The sequence below is a fragment of the Labeo rohita genome, chromosome 8 (genome assembly GCF_022985175.1).
Source record: "Labeo rohita strain BAU-BD-2019 chromosome 8, IGBB_LRoh.1.0, whole genome shotgun sequence".
NCBI lineage: Eukaryota > Metazoa > Chordata > Actinopteri > Cypriniformes > Cyprinidae > Labeo > Labeo rohita.
In genome coordinates this window covers 2,769,276-2,796,232 of record NC_066876.1, presented here as the reverse complement: position 1 = coordinate 2,796,232, position 26,957 = coordinate 2,769,276, and the positions used below count along the sequence as shown (strand labels likewise).

Sequence of the window (26,957 nt, the reverse complement as noted above, 5' to 3'; positions counted from 1 at the left end):
TCTCACATGAGTTGAAAGAGTGCCATATTCTCCTATTTCATACTGTATGTGCTTTGTATTTCATATTTATGAAATGAATAAATGGATTCAAAGATTTTTTCTGATTATGATTTCATATGTAGGTCTTCAGAGATATTCTGTTCATGAAACATGTCTGTTTCTGCCCTTCTTTTGTATCCACCAAATGCAGTTTATCAACGTGAATGGGCTTGTTTTCATAAGAAACAAAAGAAATGAGTAACTGTATGCTTTAGTTTTAGTGCTGCTTTGCATTTTGGAAATCCACTACAATCTGATAGATGTTGCATCATAAAATTTTTTTGCAGTGATATTGAGCTTATGAACGTCAGCCATAAACTGTCTCACCAGTGGCATCAGACTAAAGTGTGAAAGAAACTTGCACAAGCAACATTGTTCATTAAACTCATGTTTGCATGTTAAAACACCATTGTCTTCTGAAAGATTCCTTTGTGTATTTGAACATCTTTACAGCTTCTAAAAGTAAAGAGCTGACTTTTTAAAAGCACATTTTAAAGACTGAGCCACGCTGTAAAGTGGCTAAACACTCATCCAGAGCCATGCAGTTTTTGTGAATTCACTGTAATGATGATGATACCGTGCAGATTAGTGGTAAAGGTAATGATTGTCTTTAGTACAGTAGAAATAGACTGTGGTCCAGCCTGAGAACGTGAGCTAACACCAGATCCAAGGCCACGTTTGGGTGCAACATCAAGACTTCAGCTATGCCAAGAGGACACAGCATTTATCATGAAACGTATTCTTAAGTTCTGATCTCTTCTTCTATAAAGCAACAGAACCAGTTATTACCGCTGTATCGCAACTTTACAACTTCAGTGACACTAAATACGTGCATTTTGACTAGTTGGGCTGAAGATGGGTTGAATCTTTTATTATGTTTGCAAAGAGAGAGTCTGTTTAGACTATTTCTTAAGATTTCTTGTGTTTTAATATGACTTAAGCAAACTTTTTAAAAGAGTACTTATTACAGAAATAATATACTTTAACTGAACTAAATGTAATGTTTTTGGACAATTAATTGTATGTTATTTACTTGTTAGTAAACTTACAAGTGTTTTTTGTTGTTGTTGTTTTATCAGCTTAGGTATGACTTAAGTACACCTTTATATGTAATTTCATTATTCTTTTTTTCAAACTAAGTGTTGAATGTACTGACAAGCATTTAGGGTAAACTAAAATATACTTTAATGCCATTTTTATTGAAACTTCTATGTCATCTATTTGTACTTACACAATCATAATGTTAAACTTGCAAATTACAATTGTATTATTATTAACGTATTAACGTATAACATACTATTATTATTACTGTGTATATTTTTACAAATATACATACTATCTTCTATCATTTTCATATGCATACTTTACACATGCTTTAGTATGTTAATCAACATATCAAAATAAGTACTTCTTTTAAAGCACAAAAATGTACAATTTTTTATTAGTTTGACATTATTACAAAGTGTGCTTCATTGCAGCATAGTCATTAAAGTGTATACTCTCAAACACACTTAAGTGGCCTTTTATGTCAGCCATATACTGTGTCATTTTGTGTTGTTTTTTAAAACTAAATGTTATGTTTTGAAGACAAGCAGACCTGAAGATTTGCCAGGTTTCTTGCGTTTTAATATGATCCAGCCTTTTTATATTGGTCACACTGATGTAAGTATATAAGAAAAAATTCACTTTTGTAGGGGAGGTGCATTTTCTTAATGGCTAACTTTATGACAACATACAATTTTTCTTTAATCGTATACTAAAAAACTGCTAAATGAAATAGCATAAGCTGCACAGCATGATACAATCATTTAAACAAAGATACAGATCCCAAGTAAAATACACAATAAACAAAATACTGACAGACCAAAACTTATACAAAACCATACTTGAGGCCTGGAATAATAGTAATAATACAATTGAATTGTCAAAATACGTTTAAATGATCAGCTACCGAAGATAACCGAAACATTCCTAGCCTGTTTGCAGAGCCGCTGCTGCATCTTTGGACAAAATTAAAGATTTGTCTGTATTTAAAATCTACAGTAAACATTCTAGTTTAGTTTAAAACGTTTACAGGTATTTAATTCAACACCTGGTTTGTTAATTTCTGTAAAGTGCTGAATTCAGAAATCAGTGTTTTGCAGTTCATAAACCAAGCAAACTCTGATGGTCAGCAAATAATTATGAATGGAAAATAAATCTCACACAACAGTCTTTACTCAAGTGTCCTACCAGGGTAACACAGGTGTAGTTCATCACATCAACTATGGAAATGTTTAACATTTCACAGCCACAAAGTGTCAGGAGTTTAAGCGTAACAACTGAAAAGTGCTATTTTTTCTCTCAAATGCCACTAGTTTTGTTTATGTTTTGCGGCCATTCTTGACTGATTTCAGTTCTTAAGTTCTATTCTGCAACCTTTCTGTGATCAGTCAAGATCTCCTGAAGGCAAATATTTCTCCTTTCTAAAGCAAGGCAATGTCCTTTCAGTTCAAATAACAGATTGCAAAAATAAGAAGAAGAAAAAACACTCAGCTGAAGGGCCACCATCAGATCCAGACATTACAGACTGTATATAATGGCTTTTGGAGTTTTATCCAATTATATCAGAGGATAAAAATAAATCACTGTAGTAGAAAACAAAGGTGGAGTTCATGTAGGTGTTTGTTGCTGTAATTATAGCGGTCACGGGTTGCCTGCATTATGAAGCCACAATGTATGTTTAATACACAAGTAGTTACTGAGGGCTTGAGCTTCTTAAGTGAATATGAATGATTCAACTTAATCTGCCGCAATATTTCAGTCTTATTCTCATTCTCATGATGATGTATGATTTGTACTTTTTCTGACCGCTAATCAAAACAAATGTTCAGCTTGTGAACCATATAATCACAATAACATTACAGCTGAGCTGTGCTTATCCCAAATACCTTATTTCCTTATTACATGAAATTTACTATAGTAGATACACCTGTTGAAGATTAAAAGTAAAATGATTGGTCTGACCTACAATAATAAGTATTTTACATAGTAATGTTGCATTATAGTGCATTAAATATGTGCATAAAAATGAATATTCAGTGAATACAATATAAATATATATATATATATATAAACTTGTAACACAGACTTTGTTAATCTTCCAGTAAAGCTAGTTAGTCTTGTTTTCATATCCATTTTGTTGTTAATATGTCCATATGTCACTCTGAGGGCCATGTTTTTTTAGGACTGGATGGGCTTCGGGTGTTTGCTTTAGATGGCACCTGAACGAAGAACAAACACAAAAGTTATTGTTACCAATTTGTAATATAATGCTAATATTCTAACTTCTCTCCAGAATTATACAATTTACATAATTACATTTTTATGGATGTACTATTATAAATTTTCCATCATTTTGTGAATCACAGCAGATTTTAACATCAAAATGTTAAGCAATTCTCAAAATAGGTTCTTATTGTGAACAATTAATCAGTGCATTGAAAATCACATGCTCTGCCTCTTAAGCTTTTTTTTTATACTGATGTGAATTAGGCTACATGGGCTATTGGATAATACATAATACATTGGATAAAACAGCTATTAAGGCATGCTTTCCACAAACTCCCTTTCACATCTGGCTCCATTCTGGTATGTAACAAGTATATAACACTCGCTTTTCATGACCCAAATCAATGCCAAACTGCTGTCTCTCCCTACATTTTTCTAAATAAACATCCTATTTTACTTACACCACTATAACAAGTCTTGTTCTAGCTGAATGAGTTAGAAATGGGCTGCATGTGTGGTCAGAGTGAGAGGACTTACATCTGCCTGTGTTTTCGAGTAGTTCATGTGGGCGTACAGTAGAACAGCAATATCATTGTGGGACGCCTCCAGAGCAATGGAGAGAGCATTACTGCCATCCTAGAGGAGAGAAATCAAAGGGCATGGATTTACTTATAACGCATTGTTAGACTGGATGATTTAACACTGGCCAAGTCCAGCAACATTTAGGGTGTAACCGGTTTCTCTGTGTCATCAAAAAACAATACACTTCCTACTGTAATGGAACAAGCAACTGCATTGGATTTCTGACCATCTGACCGCCATTTTAATTGTGGCTATATATTATACAGAAACAGTACATATTTCAGTGTTGTGTACATATTCATCACGGTTATATGAAGGTGGTTGTGGTTGTGATGTACTTACATTGTCCACAACTGAAATGTCACACCCTGGCTGCTCCAGGAGCAAGGAGACAATCTCAGCCCGACCGTGTTCACTTGCACACATCAGAGCAGTGGAGCCCTCATCGTCCTGGATGTTCACGTCAGCACCGCAGTCGAGCAGCGCTCGCACCATCTCCTGTCGCCCGTGACTCACGGCCAGCATCAAAGCCGTCTGTCCTGCCTAACCACAAACAAAACAAAAACACACTCAGCTGGAGGATCCGTGCTGTACGGCAATCAACCCTTTGATTAGTAAACACCCTAATAATGCAGTCATTTATATACATATCAACAATTTAAATACAGTGAAGTTATTAGAAATCTAAGCCTGACGGTATGAATTAGCGCATCTGAATTTCATTGCATTGGATTTGCATTGCTTAACTTCCTTTCAAATCAGTGCCACTTAGTTTTTCTTTTTCTTTCAATGTTTTAACTATACATACATTTTGGGGTGTGACTTTTTGGCAAATATCAGAAAATCTTAGTAATAGTACACTACTGTTCAAAAACCTGGTTGGTAAAATTTTGAAATGTGTTTGAAGAAGTTTCTTATGCTTAAAAAATTTGTAGAATCGTTATATTGTAAAATATTATTACAGTTTAAAAATGGTTTTATATTTTAATATTGAATTTTCAGAACTATTACTTCAGTGTCACATGATATTTCAGAAATCATTCTAATATGCTGATTTGAAGCTCAATAAAACATTTCTGATTATGATCAATATTGAAAACAGTGCTGCTTTTATTTTTGTGTAAACTGTGATGTTTCTTCCACATTCTTTGATAAATGTAAAGTTCAAAAGAGCAGCACTTATTTGAAACAGAAATCGTTTGTAACATTACAAATGTTACTTTTGATCAATTTATTGATCAATTTAATCAAAGGTTTAATATTTTAAAAATGAAAACATTTTTTCCCCAAACGTTTGAACAGTGGCGTATTTATTCTTTAATGAATTCTACAAATAAAAGATTACACAAGTTATTTCTATAAAATAAAGCTTACTGGCATTGTGGATTCCCCAAAGAACCTTTCAGTGAACAGTTCTTGAACGAATCACATTTTCAAAACATTTTAACAAGAACACTTTTCCCTCTATAAAGACTGTTTTGTGCAATGGAAGGACTCAGTGGATGAACATTTGATGCCAATGAGGAAACTTTAAGAGTTGAAATGTCATATTCAAATTAGCAGAAGATATAATCGCAGATGAATATCTAATTAACTGGGTGACTTACTTGGCTGGCCTTGGCATTGACGTTGCCCAGACGGAAGAGTTTCTGGACCACTGCCATGTCGTCCTCCTCCTTGACTGCTGAAAGCGCTGCCAGCATCACAGCTGTATATCCGGCTTTATTCTGCTGATCAACATTGCACATGCCTGCACATGAACACATCCACAACTCAGTATGCATTGCTGAGTTTCCTGAGCTTTTGTAACCATGTCCCAAACTGATGGACAGCTCAGAACAGCTCATTAGCATATAGTGTATAACTTTAGACTTTTTTAAAGCTTGACCCCATTTCGAGAGCATCAAGTGAATAAGTAACATCTGTTGTGAATTTCAAAAAACTTGCTCACTCATGTAAACATGCAAGACCGTAGTATGCACTATATAGTGAGTTGCATCCTAAATGCAACAACAAAATATTATTTTGCTTAACATTAAGTATGTTACTGAGTGCATTTTCCCATGGTTATCCAATTACATTGCTTGTTACCTTGATATTCTGATGTGTCCCAAAAAGCTAAATTCTATTAACCTGTGCCAAGCAGTAGGTCCACCACGGTGAAGTTGGAATGGGAGACGCTGTAGTGTAAAGCAGTGTTGCCGTTGCCATCGGTCATGTTGACTATGTGCTCCAGCAGGACGGGGGAGACCTCTGAGAAAGCCATCAGGTAATTTGACACACGTGATGGCTGGGCCATCTTTGCACTGGACACTCTGAACCACTCCAGCTGAACGGTATGAGTGCTGGACAACTGCGTTGAACAAGTTAACAAAACAACATAATGATTCATAGTCAAGTTTGACTGGAATGTCATTTGAAATGATTAATTTGGTACAGCAACTACAATGGGAATAAAATGCCATTTGTGTGATTTGTTCTCACCACTTCTTTACTCTTCACTGATTTGGCTCCGTCATTAAGGTGGTTCTTTAAAATCAGGCAAGCCTCACGCATTTTGGCACTTAGTTCAAACCTGTAAGATAAACTCCGTCATACATACACCATAGTCATCAACCATGATTTCTAAAAAAAATAAATATCTCTTGTACAAGAGGAGTCATTCTTGCTCTGCAAAAGTGCAAAAGACCTCAAATATTTAAACGTGCATATCTGCTAAATAATAGATGTATGCTAGCATATAGATGACCTCAAAGCTCATCAAATATGAAATTTCAATCATCACCAAAATCTACATTCACTTACTTTTCCTTCACTTCCTCATCCTGGTCCTTTAAATCTTCGGTCCCAGCTGCCATGTTTTCATCACTGTCGCTTTCATCCACATTTATATTCATCTCTTCATCAGATGTATCCTCTAGAGCTGCCCCTTCTTCCACGCTGCTGTCTGAACACACACCAGCCTCACTTTCATCAGAGGAACTCTCTTCATCCTCTTCTTCCTCCTCTTCGCTTGAGGTCGACTCATACCTTACAGAATCGAAACTCAAGTTGAAATAATATTCCAATAAATAATAACAAAATAAATACTTACAGTTTCAAAAAAAAGATGTTGCAAGCCAGCGATATTATATGCATTTGTTACTTGGCAAAATAATTATTTATTGTTGTCGTTATTATAATTCATATGTTAAATAGTCTTTTATCATATTGCAGTTGTCACTATTCTTAAAAAAGCAGTAAGCCATGGGACACAGTCCACGACAGTCTGTTACTATGGTAATGACATTTTGTATTGTGCCTTATTTAAGAATCTGCTCTAGCAACTCACCCTCCATTTAGAATTCCAACAAACTTCAGGCTCTTTTTGCCACCGCTGGAAGCTGCACCAGCACCACTCCCATCCTTCCTCTTCATAATAGACTTCAGAGGGCCTGCCGCTTTTTTGCAAAAAAAAAAATCACTCATAAAGGATTTTCCTATGGATAACCTTAAAAATATCTGGTTCTCTTATGCAGATTGATTTAATGTCAACACAAAACAAATGCACAGTTGGACTTAGGCTTATCTATTCTGAATTGACTAAATCATCTTGTAGTCAGTATTACATGAATGCTAACCAGCTTTAAAGGGGTCATGACATGGGAAATCAAATTTCCTGTGATCTTTCGGCATATAAGATGTTTTTGTACTATTAAAACATTCTGCACAATTCATAGCTTAAAGGGGTCATCGGATGCCCATTTTCCACAAGTTGATTTGATTCTTTAGGGTCTTAATGAAAAGTCTCTAATATACTTTGGTTAAAAATTCTCAGTGGTTGTGTAAAACAACACCCTTTTTACCTTGCCAAAATCAACTCTGCAAAAATCATCTCATTCTGAGGGATTGTTCCTTTAACCCTCTGGGCTTCTTTGGTCATTTTTGACTGAAAAAATTAATATTTTGAAATTTAAAAAATCGTAGCTTCATTGGAATGAGATGAAACTTGGTGACTTTTGTTGCGTTAGCTATGTGAACACAGAAAAAAATCATGGACATGATTCGGATATGTTAAAGGGTCACAACAAAAAAATCACACTTAGCTCCTTCGCGGTCAAAAATGACCGACATAGGAAATGAATGGGAAATACCAAAAAATACCAAAACTCAGAGAATCTTTGGTGGTACCAACTACAAATCAGCCGCTGTGCAGAAAAAAGTGCACAGCAATCAAGGGGTGACACTCTAGAATATCAAGAGTGCAAAATAGACACCCATGCACACACACAGAAACACACACAGACCCACATAGAAATGAACTGATAAAAATGTAGCAGAGCAAATTTTGAGAATATGCGAAATAAAATAAATAAGTGAGAAAATACAAAAGAGTCTCTCTCACAAACACATGCACACACTCAGAAATTAACTGGTAAGACTGCAACAGAGCAAATTTTGAGAATATGTGAGATGGGGAGAGCAATTTTCTTGTATTTTAATGTTTGATTTTAATCATAATGCAACCTGATATCTAACCAAAAATATCTAAACTTTGACAAAAAGTAGTCTTTTAGAATGTCTAACTGTATATCTAAAAGCAAAACCTAATAAAATATGTAAAAAAAAACAAAAAAACAATCGTAATCCAAAAGCCTCTGTATATATGTTTATGTATGTAGATTTACATTTACATTTATGTAGATCGGGAGGCATATTCCCTTCACAAACAAATGTAATCCACTGCATCTTCAGCGGCTCAGATGTTGGGAGTAAATGACGACCACTATGTTCACTATTACATCCAGCAACACAACACCTCAGTCACTCAATCAGAGATATTCTTGTCCAACTTACATCCCTGCTCCGGCATCGAAACAATGGAGGTCGACTGTTACAGCCGATTTAGGGCGGGTCTAAGGTAAGATGCTCATGTCAATCAACTATTGTGGGTGTGGCCTCTGTCTGTGTCTGAGAATGGCTCGAAAAACTCCATATTATTATTTTTACAGATTAATTAAAACCACTGCATGGATTTTTATCATTATAGGGTAGATTTGTACATACACTGCCAACACACATTAATGTTCAAACAACATGTAAAAGTGAACTTTGCATCCGATGACCCCTTTAAAAAATCCTCCTCCATTATAAACAAAGCATTTACTTAATCAAGCTCCAAAAACAGCTCGTTTGGATCTGAGGTGTAAGGTGATGTCACCTGTGCACAATCATTTGCATAAACACTACCTCCAGAGCAACACATCGACAAATAGTCATCTTCTCACCACAGGCCCCGCCCACTGGTGTTCAGTAGCTTAACAGCTTGAAACTTGATTACGTTGAATGCGAGTGTTGTGTCGCTATCTTGTCTATACGGGATACAGTATATAGATGCGCGTTGACTTTCTGACACATGAAGTAAAAAAAACATTCATTTTGACATGTTTGGTTTAAACAGCTCGTTTGCGTTTTTGTACAGATATCAGAAGGATACCAGTGTAAGGAACAAGTGGAGAGTTTATTTTTAATGGTATCCTGGATCATGTCAGAGGATTGTTCAGACTTCGGAGCATGTTGTTTTGTAATCAAGGCACAATGCCATGGAAAGTTCACAAAGAAACATGAAAGATGAAGCAGTTCTAGATCTGACTGCAGTTGCATCACAAACTGTAAGTAAATTATTTCATAATGTTTTGTCTAGAAATTATACAGTTTTTTTTTTATCATGTTGTTAAAATACTCACATGCAATAGCGAGGGGGCAATGATACTGTTTCCAATGCACTGATGTTAGCCAATCATAACAGTGGCCAATTACTGAGAAGCCTTAAAGGACCCACCTCTTAAAAATAAGTAGTTTCAGACAGAGAGTCAGAATAAGGGTTGAAAATATTTTTTCCACATATTTTATTTGATTTTTTTTGTGCAAAAAAAAATTATTAACACTATAAGTAAACCTCAAGGAACACATTAAAACAATACAAAAATCCATGTCATAACCCCTTTAAAATATTGCATAAATGCAAATTTTTGTCATGAAACTCTAGATGGCGCAGCTGATTGGTTCTTTTCACATCAGCAGCCAATGAGCTTGCTGCTTAACATTTAAATTCTGGGCAAGTGCTGCTGTAGCAGTTGTATTGCACTTCAAATACCCTCCACCTTCCCCAGCTCCACCTGTATAGATCTGATATGGGGTGATTTCATGTATGTTATATGTGCGGCAGCAGTATTTCATACATGCTCACTGCAACATGTCTGTGGATGTACTGGCAGAAGAAAGTCTTGATACTTGCTTTGCCAGCAACAGCAGCAGTGTAGCAGATCTTTTTAGCCAAGACCAAACATATTACCACTGTCATGTATGTTACCATGATAAACCTTCCGAGAGTTGTCATGACAGAACTGCATTTATTACTGTGTTGAGGGTTGGCAAAATGTGTATTACCTACAACAGCAGCACTTCCAAGACAGACCGAGTTTTTTTTTTATTGAATAATTGTGCATAGTATGACTAGAAACATGCTCTATAAAAATAACAGTGCTTACCCTCTGCTGAAGTTGTCTGTTCTTCAGTGTCTTGTATATCAGTAAGACATTCCCACTGGATTCCAATGCTTACTAGCTCCACCGTTTTTTCCTTTGAAGTTTCCACAGGGTCTGTTTGAATGCTTTGGTCATTTTTTGAAGCATACTCTGGATCAGTCACATCTGGAAACAACACTCCAACTGAACAAACTTCAGGGCATGTTTCCATTTGGGCATTGGCTGTCTCTGGTTTTGCTATTGTCTCTCTGTCCAACATAATCTTGGATGCCCTCTCAGATTCCTGAGCCCTTAAAGCTTCAAGATCTTGGTTGACTTCAGTTAATCGTGTCTCAAGAACCTGGATTGACTCCTGTTGAAATTTGATAGTGTGTTGCAGGGCATCAATTTCTCGTTCTGCCTCACTTTGTAGCCCCAGAAATGATTCTATTACCCAGACTGCCACATCTTCTGTAGCCACTGCCGTCTGAATTCCCTCATCATGCATGACACTAGTTTCAGTCTCAATAGCTGCGTGACAAACATCAATCGTAGCTTCGACAGCTGCATCCTTGACCGCTTGACGATTGTAGACAACCACAGTCTCAATGGGATTGTTACTACCTACTGCTATGGATCTTTTTTCTATAGGAATAACAGCTAGTTTCTTTATTTCCTTGACCTCTTGTTGATCACTTTTGCATTCTGGCTTTTTATTCCAAAGTGATGGCGACGGTGGAGATCTTGATTGGGAGGCTCCTACTGCTGTCTGAGTGGAGATTTGCAGTTTAAGTGTTGCATCAAGTTCGTCCGTTTTCTTTTGAAGTTCATGAGCCAGCTTTCCTTTTTCTGCACGGAGCATGGCAACTTCTCTTTCTAGAGCTGGTAGTCCTTTCACTCTCTCTTCCATCTCTCTTAGCTGCCTAAGGGCTGTGGCCATCTGTTCTCGCACTGTCTGAAGCTGCCCAGGAGGCAGTGTCCCTGAGTTGGATGCTGGAGTGCTCCTTCCAGACGTCTGAGGACTTGCTCTGGTCCAGACCCCAGAAATGGGGTTCTGAACAACAGGTGATATCTGTAGCAAGTGGGCATCTGAAGAAAGCTGGGAAGAAGCTAGAGAGAAGTCCCTAATAGATCCGCTGGCTTTGGAACTCACTTTGGAAAGGTCAGACAAATTAGAGCCTAATCCATTGGAAAACTGGTTTTGCTCCTGTTGCAGTCGAAGGCTAGTTTCAAGAAGCGTTCTCTCTACCCTAGGATTACGTGGTGGAGGTGGTGGCGGGACTTTGGAGCAGGTAGGCAGACTGGGACTGATGACTGGTAATGGGGAAAGTGGTTGTGATTTACTAGGTGATGTGATGGGGCTCTGAAGAAAAGGTTGGTTAGTTTGGCCATTCTCGCTGGTTGTTGAGGAAAGGGACTCAGTGGAGGTCCAGCCACTGTTCCGACCACCAGTACCCAAATTCCTCTGATACCCACGGTCACCCCGGGATCCCCTCCGAGGGTTCACATTAGCCCTACGAATGCTGTGTCCACTCTCTATTTCTTCAACATACTTGAGAAAATCAAGGTCCAGGTGAAATCCGTAGGGTGTCTGTACTGAATAGGAGCCACCTTGATCTGTTTCTTCCCCAGTAGAGCAATGAAAAGGGCCACTAAGATCTGCAATGCAAACATAGCAGTGTTCATCCTGAAACAGTGCTATATAGAGAGAGTAGGAAAACAACTACTTACTTGGCAGTTTGGAGGTTATATGCACAGATTGGGTCATTTTATGGAGCCTTGTGCTGCCCCTCCAGAAGACAAATCAGCACACCTGCAAGCAAAAGACAACATCTCAATGCCATAAAATCAACAGACAAATGAACTGAACCTAAAAGCATCTCTGGACCATTCTACAACAGGTCAATATGTAGTCACTGTGAAAGTTTTACGAGTTGTTCTGTTGTTAAGAGGCAATGGTAGTTCCTGGACTATCATGATTGACATGGGCTAATAGGTATTGGTGTTGCTGCATGTTTCATTGTATGTTTACTAGGTCACAGCAACGATAGCAACCGGGATGACACAGTTTCTAGTCGAAACATGCTCTGGTCTCACGTCATAAAAATAGTTGTCTTTAGACTGCATACATAGTCTGAGGTTTTTATAATCATCTGGGAATAGTGGTTAGCTCTCCAGCAACCCTAATAGGTAATTTGAAAAAAAAATTGGCCATCAAAACATAAATATAGCTGTACCCTTCATAATAAGTAGGTCAAATGCTGTATTGTACTCCATGATCTCTTTGATTTGTAGTATAATGGGTTGACTGTTAATGATTAGATGGTCTTTGTGCAGATCCCTGTGTTGTTTTAATGCTCACAGACATTTTTATAAACAAAAAAATGCATTACATCACACGTTTTCTCTCTTTCTCTGCTGTTCTTCCATTTCACTTCTTTATTTCTTGCTCAGAAATATACCATAGCATATTTGAAAGGACCTTAAAGTACAGTGTAAATAATGTACATCAATATGGTAATGTCACGTGTTCTTTGTGTTTTGGTTCCATTTCCCCTGTTCTCCTGCTTCTTGTTTCTGTTCCTCATGTGTTTCTATGGTTTTTGATTAATTATCCTGCACCTGTCATTGATTTGCTCTCATTTGTCCAGGTATTTAAACACCATTCTGTTCAGTCTTTGTTTGTCTGTTCTCAGTCATTATTAGTTGTGTGTGTACTCAGCCTGGTTTTCAGTTATTATTAAAATCATATTGTTTAAAACTTAATTCTCTGATCGTCATCTGCCTGCCTGCTACAGCCGTGACAGAAGAACGGACCCATTAAAAATGACAGAGGCTGAGGATGCGCTTTGGGGTCTGCAGCAAGGTGGTCGGAGGTTGGAGCGGTATGTGGAGGAATTCCTTGAGCTTGCAAACCAGCTGAGCTGGCACGACGCTGATCTAGCAGCTGGGGCTGGACAACGAGACTATCCGTTGCGATCTTCCCATGTGTGAGTATCCCCTGATCGAACTGATTAATCTCGTCCTTTATTTAAACTGTTCTAATTTTGAAGTCGAAGAAATAAAGGGCGCTTAAGTTTAAAGGGCACTTATAAGCTTATAAGATTGTAAGTCTCGTCGTCCAGCCCCCTCTGGAACACGTTGCGTCATGCCAGCTCACTCTTTGCCAGGAACCCCCACATACCGCACCAACGGCTCGGACCGCCTGCCCAGCCCCAAACACCCCCGCATTCTCCAAAGCTCCATCAGCGTCCTCAGCCCAGAACCGCCGGCTGCTCGCTGGCCTCTCATGTGGCAAGCCAAATTAACATTATGGATATGTCTCTCCCTTTGGAGTTCTCTGCCCCTGTTCTCCCTCCTTCATTTCCTACATCTCCACTGGTCCCGTCCAGCCCTCCTGCATCTCCTACGTCTCCCCTGGTCCCATCCAGCCCTCCAGTGCCAGCGCCCGCCAGAGCCCACTCCTCTTGAACTCTTATGGGCCTATAGAACCCTATGCCTGTGGCCATAGCGGCTCCGTCATGGCCTCTTGAACTACCTGCTCTGCCATGGCTTCCTGGACTACCTGATCCGCCATGGCTCCTTGAACTGTCTGCTCCACCATGGCCGCCCGAGCTCCCTGACCTGCCATGGCCTCCTGAACTGTCTGCACCGCCATGGCCCTCTGAGCTCCCTGATCCGCAATAGCCTCCCGAACTCCCTGATCCACCCTAGAGGCCTTCCTTGTCTCCGCCCTCTGTGTGTCCTGCACCAGCCTCCAGGGCGCCCGCCCTCACTCCCCAGTTGGGGGAGTAATGTCACGTGTTTGTGTTTTGGTTCCATTTTCCCTGTTCTCCTGCTTCCTGTTTCTGTTCCTCATGTGTTTCTATGGTTTTTGATTAATTACCTTGCACCTGTCATTGATTTGCTCTCATTTGTCCACGTATTTAAACCCCAGTCTGTTCAGTCTTTGTTTGTCCGTTCTCAGTCGTTATTAGTTGTGTGTACTCCCTGTCTGCCTTAATATAAAAATCATATTGTTTAAAACTTCATTCTCCAATCGTCATCTGCCTGCCTGCCACACAACCGTGACAGGTAATAACAATACAGTGCCATAGCATTAAGTAGGGTCTAAATATCAGGGACCAAATTATATTATTTGTAACTATTTAAGTGAAAAGTTAGCTTGAAAAACTGACATGAATTTAAGAATGTTGTAATATTTAGTATGTCATTCTTTCTCTTTAATGACAGCAACACTTAAAGCACTATGATATTTTTGGGCATGAAATAAACTTTACGTTTTTATTCGCAAAATATCATCCACTTCCACGTAGCTCTGATGCACAGCGTCCTTCCTTTACAACACTTATGTCAATGTTGCCAAGTCTGCAGTTTTCCCACAGAATTGGGCTACTTTTTGTAACACTGTTGCCACGGGCTGTCACAAAAAACATGCATTTTACCGCGGTTTTTACCCCCTCCGAAACATGACTAAGCTAGTTTCGGGCTAGTTTTAAATAGGAAAGGGGCGGGTTTTGTTGTGAAAACCTGGTAACCCTGACCGCAGTGCTTTCAGGACCAACTGTACCACAAAAAACATCTACCCTCACATGAACAGGCATGCACTGAAAAAACTTGTGGAAGTGAATATTTTGCGAATGGCCTTTTGCAGAAAGGAGTTCGCCTTGATCAGTGTCTCAGATTAAATGTTGGATCAGTGACCATTCAAATCTTAAAACTTAAAACTGCTCTGACTTTTGAAGCCCACTTCACAAAGTTATCATCTAATATTATCACTGTATTATGGCAGCATTACAGTAATTTTTGTATAGAGATGTTATGGTACATTCAGTGATAGATTTGAATATAAAACACATTTTATGAATGCTGCATATACTGCACATTCTTTATTATGCTAAATTTTAATACCAGTGGACAGAGCAGGTCATGGAAATATAGTTAAAACAGACACACACACCCTCAGTGAGGAGGGGAAGCATGTTGCACATAACTGTTTTCACAGAGCCCTAGGCACATTCCACCAGACACTTCCTATTTCACACAGCGCTAATGTGACCAGGCTCGGACATGTCACTCCAGCACAAAGGCTCCACAAGGGTGGCAAACAGCTCGATTGCAGGATATAATGAGAAGACTGTTGGGCCAAGGAAAAAAACAGAAGCACTACACTGGTTGAAGTAGTGTTGGCGAAGACTGTGTCTAATTAAAAACATACTGCATACCGTTTGATCGCATTTAACAGGCCAAAGCTGTTTTTTCCACTGACTGAGCAAAGTAATGGTACCACGTGGAGACTGAACCCAAATGCTTCAATATGTTTAGCACTGGACAGACTGACTGCGTCTGGAGCAATGCAGCATATTCATGCAGCTGACCAGGTTTCCAGTCTCTGCGACTACGGTCTAGCCTGTCAAGTCAAAGCGTGCTGTCTTGATTTGCGGCTTGCAGGACTTCCCCGTCCTTCCAGCTGTGAGCTGAGACGTATCACTGTGTTTGCCTGCTGGTAAAAGCCTAATTACAAGGCAACAGAGGAAAAACACATTCCTGTCTACCTCCTGTGCCTCTTAACCAGCATGCTACAAACATGTCAGGCTCAGAAAAACAAAAGCATGTCCACCATTTGACTAAAAAATGAACGTTTACGCATCAAGACGATAGTTTGGACACACCTACTAATTCTTTATCATTGCGGTTTTCCACATTTAGTCCATGTTCTAAAAGTAACCTCATCAAAACTACAAAATAACACAAATGGAAGTATGCTGATTATGTTTTGATTGAAAAGGCCAAACAAATAAAAAATATTGTATATTTAAACTTCTCCAAAATCGCCACCCTTTGTCTAGATTCCAGCTCTGGAAACTGAAATTCATGATGTGCATCCTGGGATGCATTTTGAACAATAAACACCCTTTACTTTTGTAAAGTTTTGTGTATGCATTCATACGTACAGGCAAATTTTATGTCAAGTTAAAATCCTTTTGATTTTTAAGAAGATAAACAGCATAAATTCAATAAAGTGAGTCTAAATGTTTGACTGTTACTGTATATCATCTATTTCAGAGCTTGTCAAGTTAAATCAAAAGAAATCAGTGTTCAAACCCTGCACCTTTCATTCAGTTCTGGTTCATTAAAGTAAGAGCTTTGTGAATTTCATTTACCACTTTGAACATGGGAACAGTGACTTCTCACAGCAGGCAAATAACTCGAAACAAATCTTCCACTGTGGCGTTGTCTGAATGGGAGTCATGTTTTGAAAGTGACCTCATAGCACTCCCTCCCATTTTCCTGCAGAGGAAGCAGGAGGTCTCTATTCACATTATATGTTATGTGAACTCTGCAGGCTGGGCAAGGACACTTCTCACTTAAAAGAGGGGCATTCCCATAAAAAAAGCTTTGCAGAGTGTTCTGACGCCAACCTCAAAGCACCGTCCGGAATTTGTGTGCGATCACATGACTTCAAGGAATAGTTTGCCAAAAAAATGAACAAAACATATAATCATTTACAGAAAATCATGTTGTTCAAAACCCGAGTGACTAAAATAGATATTGAGCAGAATGCCCAGCTTTCAATAAATGAGACCATATTGTTACCAGTGGTTACAGTAAACACTATAAAAGTAGTCTATACAACTTGTGCACTGTGTTCCATATCTTCTGAAGCAATATGATTTAAATAGATAGACGTTATTAAAGGCGTTATTTGATGAAAATCTTTCCCTTCACCACAGCTCTTAAATCTTTTGTTTTCACTTTCATATATTCAAAGCTGCCATCGTTTCTCACATCTTGTGACCACCTAAAATGCACTAGATTTATGGATCCCAAAAGCAACATTATCAAACAAAGTTCAATAATTTGTTGGTGGTTAAACAGTGAATTATGTACACTACCAGTCAAAAAGATTTTTAATGTTTTTCTTATTTTTTTTAAGTCTCTTCTGTTCACCAAGCCTGCATTTATTTGATACAAAATACAGCAAAAGCAGTAAAAAATGTTTTTACTATTTAAAATAACTGCTTTCTATTTCAGTATATTTTAAAATGTAATTTATTCCTGTGGTCAAAGCTAAATTTTCAGCATCAGTAATTATAGAAATTGATACTTTTATTTAACAAGGATGCTTTAAATTGATCAAAAGTGATGATAAAGACATTTACAATGTTGCAAAAGATTTCTATTTCAGATAAATGCTGTTTTTCTAAACTTTCTATTTATCAAAGAAACCTGAAGAAATTCTACTCAGCTGTTTTCAGCATAATAATAAAAATAATAATAAATGTTTTTGAGCAGCAAATCAGAATAAAAGAATGATTTCTGCAGGATCATGTGACTGGAGTAATGATGCTAGAAATTCAGCTTTGAAATCACAGGAATAAATTACATTTTAAAATATATTCAAATAGAAAATAGTTGTTATAAATAGTAAAAATATTTACCAATATCTTCTGAAAAAAGAAGAGCGTGAGCACTTACATACAAGTAACTCTTTTTCAGTTCAACAGAAGAAGAGAAGTCCTCTTTGGAATTACTTTCATTGTGGTTTTTGTCTTCATGGTGTTTGAGTGCGAGTAATGACAGAATTTTCATTTTTGGGCAAACTGTTATTTTAAACTACAGTACGTTGCACTGTTTTTCCTAGTGTCACAGTCAGCGCAGCAACACAGCTGCTCTTTCCTGAAGGGAAGTGGGTCTGATAAGGCCCCAGGGTCTCCCGGAACAGCAGCCATTGTCTTTCAGGACACTGAGTGCTAGACATTTGATCAATGCAGCAAAAGCTGTTTCCTCAAGGACCAGGCAAAGAAAAATAAACAAGGAAATGAAGCGCATACACACGCTCTAAAAACAACATCTCCAGTGACATCAGATCGTTATTCAGGATACAAAAGTTCTAGATGCTGCAGAAAATATGCTTCCAGAGGTCAATGCACACTAGATTCACAAACTGAAAGTGTTCACAAGCCATTTTTACATCACAGTTGTTGCTACAATAAATCTAGTCACTTTTTTATTAAATATATGGCACCCAAATATATATACAAGTTTTATTTTAGGCACTTGCTGGCTGGATTAAAAATGTACTTTTCCAATAATTAACAATATTTGCTCTCTGGTATTGTTTACAGGGGCATTGTTTACAGGCTGAAAGATCCATTTTTAAATGAACTTATTACTTCCAATAATTAAGTGCATGCTGTCTCTTATGTCAAATACTTACTTATATTATTTATTAAATTAATTCAGTAAATCAGAATGTTTTAGGCTCAGGCGGTTAAGAATAAAATGTTAAAGGAGAACTGCACTTCCAGAACTTCCATTTTTCTCCATATAATGGACTTCATTGGTGCCCCGATTTTGAACTTCCAAAATGTAGTTTAAATGCAGCTTCAAAGGCTCTAAACGATCCCAGACGAGGAAGAAGAGTCTTATCTAGTGAAATGATCAGTCATTTTTTTTAGAAAAATAAAAATTTGTATACTTTTTAGGCACAAAAGTTTGTGTAGCACAGGCTCTGGGATGCACGTTCACGATGCTACGAATTAGTAATGGGATGTTCCTGAATGATTCTTTCATTTTAAAATAATCTTTAAAGTGACTCATGAAGAATGAGTAGTCTCGGGGAGTGATTCATTCAGTCGCGCATGCGCAACATCCTATTAGGTTCTGTACTGGAATTAGTTCACCTGTTTCGAGTCTTCGGGTTTTTCGAGTCGTTCGTTCATCTTATGGTGCTGTCACGTGATGAACGAACGACTCAAACCCGAAAACTTGTCAGATAAGAGGTGAGGTGAGCTAATCATAGACTAAAGACCCAGGTAAACAATGAATTAATCTTTTTCTTATAGCATTATAGTTTTGTAGTGTGATCAACGTTTGTGTAAGTAGTATTTTATTTATATTTTGCTAAAATGAACGAAATGACTTTTTTTTTTGGTGAACGAGACTTAAAGGTCCGAGTCGGTAAATTGATCTAAACTTCCCATCACTACTACAAATCACGTGTAAGTTCATCGTCTGTGTACTGAGTATTGCGAAAAACTCCATCTTATTTTCTCCTACACCTTGAGAGGAGGACATCGTTGTACCTTTTTGTTTGTAAACAGCATTTACAAACTTACTTGCACTTTCTTAGTCTTTGCACATTCGCTTTGTAAACACTGGGTCTGTAGTTCTGCGTGACCTTTCCACGTGATTCAATAGTACGTAGCATCGTGAACGCACATCCCAGAGCCTGTGCTACACAAGCTTTTGTGCTTAAAAAGTTTACAAAATTGTATTTTCTGAAAAAAATTACCATTCGTTTCACTAGATAAGACCCTTCTTCCTCGGCTGGGATCGTTTAGAGCCTTTGAAGCTGCATTTAAACTACATTTTGGAAGTTCAAAATCAGGGCACCAATGAAGTTCATTATATGGAGAAAAATGCTGAAATGTTTTCCTCAAAAAACATAATTTCTTCACGACTGAAGACAGAAAGACATGAACATCTTGGATGACAAGGGGGTGAGTAAATTATTTGTGAATTGTTGTTCTGGAAGTGGACTTCTCCTTTAAACTTAATCAACATTGCCTTAAGTCATCTTGACACAGCAAGGGTGGCCCAGAAGCTGCATCTGACATGGCATGTTTATTTACACAGACTGCTGCTTAAAGCTGACATGCAATAATTGCATAATGAGATTAATGTAATTTATCTCAACCTATATAAAGTAGGACTATATACATTTGCACAAGGTAGGCAATTTCAAGGGTAGAACTGTAATTATATGACAAAAAGTATTATTGTTGGTTATTGCCCTTAATGTTAATTAATAGAACAGAACAAAAAATGATAACACTTTACAATAAGGTGTCATCTGCTAAAATGAGTTAATATATTAACTAACATGAACTAATAATGAACAATACATTTATTGCACTATTTATTAATCTTTGTTAATGTTAGCTAATAAAAATATAGTCGTTCATTGTTTGTTCATGTTAGTTCACAGTGCATTAACTAATGTTAACAAACACAACTTATTTTAATAATGCATTAGTGAATGGTGAAATTAACATTAATGTTAATAAATGCTGTAGAAGTATTGTTCATTCTTAGTTCATTTTAACTAAGTAATGTTAACTAATGAACCTTATGGTAAAGTGTTGCCAAAAAAAAAAAAAAAAAAACGTGTGTGGGGAGCACAGACAAAACAAACCAGGAACTTTCGTCCCTGTCCCTAAAACGGTCAGTGACTTCAGTTCAGCTCAAGCTTACAAAAACTTACCTTATAATCAATAAAGCTGCCTAGACTGCAGTGAACCTCTCTCTTATCTATATTTGTAATAGAGAGAATTTGCGAGAGCACAGAACTCACTCTTAACAAGACTTCAGTGGATCACCGGTGACTAAACAATACATAAACATATAGTGAGAGCAAATCTAAATGCAATATGGTTAATGCCTTACATTTATTTCTTTTCCAACAAGAATTTGCAATTTTTAAATTTTAGGTTTCCATTTATAAGGGGGTTACCAAAACAAAGTAAACATGATCTCCACATGTTCTACCACCATGAAGGTGGACCTCCGTTATAAAAAACAAAACTGCTTTTTTAAGCCACTTGTAATGACTTTTTTTATATAAACTCATGTGAGTGTAAGTCATTTGAATTAGATTTGTCAAAAGCATTATTTTATTATGTCTGTAATATTTTAGTACATGTAAAACACTGTTAAAAAGCCCGAAGGAGGCCAGCTGCTGTGACACAGTTAAGTGAACAACAGCAACATCCTCCCATTGTTTCTAAAAGCTTCTTCAGAAAATGGACTCTTCCTGTGAAGAACAGCTGATCACATTTTAGTGGAGTATAAACAGGCCAGTAGCAAACGCTGGCAGACTCATTATTTAGTGGGTGCTTTCTTGGGCAAGCATTACTGTTAGTACTGCTCATACTCAAACATTAAGTTATGAGTATGAAAGTGTGTGCTACAGACATTAATAATACCACAAATGACGCAGCTTGTTGAGAAGTGTTATCATTTTCATAAAAGGCCAGACTTACTTATTTGTCTACGCTCTCAAGAGCCCACAAAGCATGAGGCTGGTCTGTATTAGTCTACAATCTATTCTCCATATGCGCTTATTAAGTAAATCATACACATATCAATTGCTTTGATACTTTGTATACATTTTTATGTGTTCATGTTCCACATGACAAACCAATCAAACTGAGCTCTGTGAATAATAAACAGTATGTTCTGTTCTTTATCCAGCACTTGTTCAGCTGTGTGTGTGTGTGTCTGTATGTATTCTGGGGTCTCTGGCTTTGTCAAGCAGAAGGTTGGTCTCATAAGAGTCTATTTTCGATTATCAACCTGATCCTGTCAAAGTCAGCTCTATCATGACAGTATGTTTCTTCTTCGCAGATCATCTGAAGTGACAAGTGGTGTGAGACAGAAAGGTTGGGTAACAATTTAGGGAATAATTCTTACTATTAATGTATTAGCACACATATTACTAGCATATTGGCTGTTTATTAGTATTTATAAAGCACATATTAATGCCGTATTTTGCATGACCATATTCTAGATCCCTTAACCCTACGCCATACCTAAACTTAAAGGGGAAATTCAATTCCACAACAAAGATTCACATATAATGTACTCACCCCCTTGTCATCCAAGATGTTCATGTCTTTCTTTCGTCAGTCGTAAAGAAATTATGTTTTTTGAGGAAAACATGTCAGCATTTTTCTCCATATAATGGACTGATATGGTGCCCCGATTTTGAACTTCCAAAATGCAGTTTAAATGCGGCTACAAAAGATCCCAAATGCGGTTGTAAATGATCCCAGCTGAGGAAGAAGGGTCTTATCTAGCGAAACGATCGGTTATTTTCATTAAAAAAAAATAACATTTAAATACTTTTTAATCTCAAACGCTCGTCTTGTCTTTCTCTCCCTGAACTCTGTGTATTCTGGCTCAAGACAGTTAGTGTATGTCGAAAAACTCTGATTGCATTTTCTCCCTTAACTTCAAAAATCATTTCAAAATCATCCTACATCGCTGCAGAAGTACAGACACAGTCTTTGCAAAGTGAACATGCAAAGGTAAAACAGTGATATAGGGCAATTTTGAAATTGAGGGAGAACATGAGATGGGAGTTTTTCGACATACACTAACTGCCTGGACTGTTTTTTTTCCGGTTCATAGCAGAGTAAGACAAGACGAGTGTTTGGCATTAAAAAGTATATAAATTGTACTATTTTTATGAAAATAACTGGTCGTTTCGCTAGATAAGACCCTTCTTTCTCGGCTGGGATTGTTTACAACCACATTTGGGATCGTTTGAAGCCGTATTTAAACTATTTTGAAAGTTCAAAATCTGGGCACCGTATCAGTCCACAGTGTTGGGAAGGTTACTTTGTAAATGTAATAGGTTACAGATTACAAGTTACTCTATTTAAAATATAATGAGTGTAACTTGTGTAACTTTTCAATTACTTCATTAAAGTAACTTTTGATTACTTTTCTAAATTTCTAATATTTTAAACTGTTAATCATTTTGAAACATTTAAACCAGGCAGAGTTAACCTTACTGTAGCACTCAACACTGATTACTGTCAGACTTTATCACTTGAATTAAGATTATAATAAGTAAGGGATAATATACATCTTTATTTTGCAATAACAACTGGCTGGATGTACATTATCCCACTTATTACACAGCTGCTTGCCACAAAAGTAAATAATTAGACACAAAACACTGATCTGAGCTGAAATATTCGAACACAAAGCTTCCATGAAGAAATCAGTTGCTAGTGGCAAGATGACAGAATTAAGAAATTGTACACATAATATTGAACTGAGTTTTAATACTCTATTAGCTAACCAAATGCAAAGCTTCCACCAAGAAAAACACGTGTATAGCGCCGACTTAAGTTGCCTGGGTGAATGTATGTTATTAGCTTTTACCAGTTGTTATCGGGGAATAACACACCTTGGAATGCCATGACTGACCAGTCAGAATCAAGCATTCCACAGAGCTGTGTAATAATTTAATTTAAAGCACAGCCACCACTAATTCAGACTTAACAGCTCTTATTTACTTTGAGATCATTCTGAGGTTAAATACAGATTTGAAATCAAAACAAGAAATAGTTTAATAGCTATAATACTGGATTTAAAATCAAATGTTTGCATAGTTATGACAGCAAACACTGGCATTTAACAGTGCCTTGGAAAAAAAACAATTAATCTTAAAAAATAAAGTATATGCATAAACCCAAATAGGAAATAAAACAGTTAAGAATAAGCATGTGTCCTATTCTGTGTCCTAAACTCCTGAAACATTGGTGTCTCATTTTAGAGCAGTCAATGCAGTTTTGGAAAAGTCAATTAAATCTGTGTGTGTGTGTGTGTGTGTGTGTGTGTGTGAAAAAAAAAAAAAATCAGATGTAACCCCCTTTGTAATCATTTTTTCAAAAGTAACTGTAATTTAATTACATATTTTTCTTTTGTTAACAAAATTTGTTCATTTAATTACAAAATTAATTAAATGAACAAATTTTGTTAATTTGTACATGAGTGTGTGGAATCAACAAGGGAAACTTCTCTACAGAATGTTAGTCATTTCTGCCATTTTGGTAACTGCTGTATTTATGTCCCTGTCAAACACAAGCATGCAAAATATAAAATTGTTCAAACTCATTTGAAAGAGTTTTTATGTCTTTGTATTTAATGGAATCACTTTTCATAAAAGACCTTTATTTTTAATGGTTAATGTAATAATTTCTGTTCTGCTAAACATTCAGATAACTTCCTGTAGAAACTAATAACCCTTCACTGACTTTCATTGAATTCCACTGTACCACTAACCTTGACTGTCTTCTTTGTAATCTAGCTGTTTAATAAACCTTGTAGATTACAGATACAATGCTTCTGTTCCTCTTGTCTATATAAGGTCACAGTTTTGGATAAAAGTGTCAACTGCATAAAAGTAAATGGTCTGTCCAAAGAACAGGAAAAAAACAAAAAAACTAACAAAACAACAACAACAAAAAAACTTATATCCACCAAAACCAAAGCCAGATTTTACAAATGAATTGCATAACATTTTTATATTTTCTATGCTGATTTAAACATACAGACACTCCGGCACTAACTTTGTGATGTGCTAATTGGTTTAACATTTCCAGAAAGGCTCTGTCTGTCCATTCAGTATTATCCACATACCGACAAATAATGTGATTTAGAGAAAGAGAAAGTCTCTAGAATATGCTGCCATGAACACTGCAGGCTCTATTCGTCTGTAAACAACTTATACGCTATCCACAGCAGCAGATGAACAAAGAACTTTTGTCAAGCAAGTGAGTCAAATCATGTCCCGCTATTTAACTATATTAGATTAAAGATGAGAATGTATTAGATCACATTTAATGGTCTTATAGTGCAAAGATGCAAAGGCCAACTATAGTATGGACTGGGATGGAACCATAACAGAAGGCTGAACTACATTCAGTTTTAACTATTTATATCTTTATGAATATGATCACATGGACATGGACAGAGGCTACAAAGGCATCTATCAAATCCTTATCACCGCATCATTAATCTACCATTTCAATCTGAACTTTGTCAGGCATAAACAATTGTACATACATTTTGGCATTTCGGTAATTCTTTACACAAATGTACTCCACTTCATACGAAGATGGGTATGGGTAAATGGTGGAGGGGCGACCCAGACGGGGGAATGGCCTGTAAATAGAATCATGAGACCTGAAGCATGTGATTCTTTTAGCGTTTCGGAGGCAAGTTCAATTTTCAAGCTACAGAACTGTTTTGGGGCAACAACAATATAATGCATTGTTAATAGTAGTTTTGTCGGCAGAGATCAGTAGATCAGGATGATTTCATTAGTGGGAAGGTCATGAAATGTCATATTTTGTGCTTTTCTTCCTTTGCTTATATTGCATTCATTTGTTTGTTTATTTATTTATTTATTGCAATTTAAGTACAACACAAAGACATATAATTTACCTATGCATGGTAGAAAACAGGAGGTAAAATAATATAATGTCACATTTTTGCTATTTTTTAACATTGTATCAGTTCTAACTTTTTTTTTTTACTAATTTTTGCAATCATGTATTTATGCATGTATGTATTTATTTATTTATTTTTTACAATAAACATAAAAAATAAAACCAGGTTGAAGATGTTATCTTCTAGTCTGCTAGTTCAGTGTTTTTGTGTAGTTACTGATCTACATTTCCAATTAATTCAATACATTTGCAAGCACAAATGGCTGAGCTTTTGTACTCAGTGAACACTTTAGGTAACTTGTGTACAAAAAACTAAAATTAATTTTAGTTTATATAAGATATGTAATAGTTATCTCTCCCCTAAGACCAAGGACTTGAGCTTCATAAACAAGCAAACACTAATTTGTGCCTTATTAGTGAAGCATTGTTAGGTTCATGTAGGTTGCACCACACACACACACACCATAAATAAGAGACATAATATGCATCTTGTCTTTGTTTTTAAATATAAAGCCATGCATTAAATTAAGCTTTGCTATTCTGCATAGATAAAATGATAATACTGTTACCTAAACGTGCATAAAAGACAGACATAAAATCCCGTGTCGCGTACTGCGATACAACATAGTTGAACACGAAGTAACAGCAGTGACAGTTTAAGCTTTATCATTGTTAAAGTTACGATCTTAAATGTAAAGCTGTAACTATAATCAAAGCCAGAACAATCTGAGAAGAAACAGCGCTCTCTCGATACTGGTAGTCCAACCACTTTTCGGAAGACATGAAACTTTGTCTTACCCTTATGGTGACGTTTGCTACTTTGATTTTTGCGTTATAATAATCCGGATATGCGCTGATTAATTTTCAGCCGTCAGACGAGCAGCGGTTACCGTTCATTCCGAGTTAGTGAATTATTAACGGTCTGTGGCGGGATCCGGTTAAAATAATCTGTTGAACTGTGTGGATCAGAGTCATGGGCGGCGCTGCTGCAGGTCTTCTGCTGGTCTTCTGCTGGCATTGCTTTGAATGGGTGGTTCTGATTTCTTCCCACCCATGAAACTGCGTCGTAATCTCCAAGTTCAAGAGCTCTACATTTAGACCTATCTGAGTAAGGCGCAAATATTAAATGTCCCAGACGGGAAGTCCCCAAGAAACCCAATTCTTATTCATGCAAATTCTCACATCTCCATCAGAGAGATGGAGCCCAGTCAAAACTGTTCCCAGTCTGTGGATGGGTAGTAATAGCCTATATGTATGTGCACAAAAAAGGGCTTCGATAAAAAGTTTGATAAAAAAGATCGTCTAAAAAGTAGTCAGAACACATTAAATAAATAAATAAATAATCCACCATGCTGATATAAAAATGCAAAGATTAAGAAAATCTATTCCAGTCACTGTTATTAACAACATGAAGTGCATTAAACATTATGTCGAGGTTTCCCAAACTGGGGTTTGTGAAGGAACTGCAGGGGGTTTGTGAGTTTAGTGAAAATCAATCAAAATAAAACACTTACTTAAAAACAATAAA

The 26,957-nt window shown here is 36.9% G+C and overlaps 1 protein-coding gene across 3 annotated transcripts; it reads right to left on the bottom strand.

The window, feature by feature from the left end:
* Positions 1-1,274: 1,274 nt before the first annotated feature.
* kank3 (KN motif and ankyrin repeat domains 3) lies at positions 1,275-26,464 on the bottom strand. Of its 3 annotated transcripts, none has more exons than XM_051117269.1 (11): positions 17,877-18,040; positions 12,129-12,210; positions 10,422-12,056; positions 7,223-7,331; positions 6,697-6,921; positions 6,376-6,466; positions 6,025-6,244; positions 5,499-5,641; positions 4,234-4,434; positions 3,847-3,945; positions 1,275-3,302 (listed from the first exon to the last, which is right to left on the bottom strand). In XM_051117269.1, exons 2-11 carry the CDS (start codon positions 12,163-12,165, stop codon positions 3,240-3,242), a joined length of 2,823 nt encoding a protein of 940 aa, XP_050973226.1. In that variant the 5' UTR covers positions 12,166-12,210; positions 17,877-18,040; the 3' UTR covers positions 1,275-3,239. The 3 variants fall into 3 exon arrangements, with proteins under 3 accessions (XP_050973226.1, XP_050973227.1, XP_050973224.1); XM_051117270.1 differs by having other exon boundaries at positions 17,881-18,009; XM_051117267.1 differs by lacking the exon at positions 17,877-18,040 and adding an exon at positions 26,228-26,464 and having other exon boundaries at positions 1,276-3,302.
* Positions 26,465-26,957: the final 493 nt, after the last annotated feature.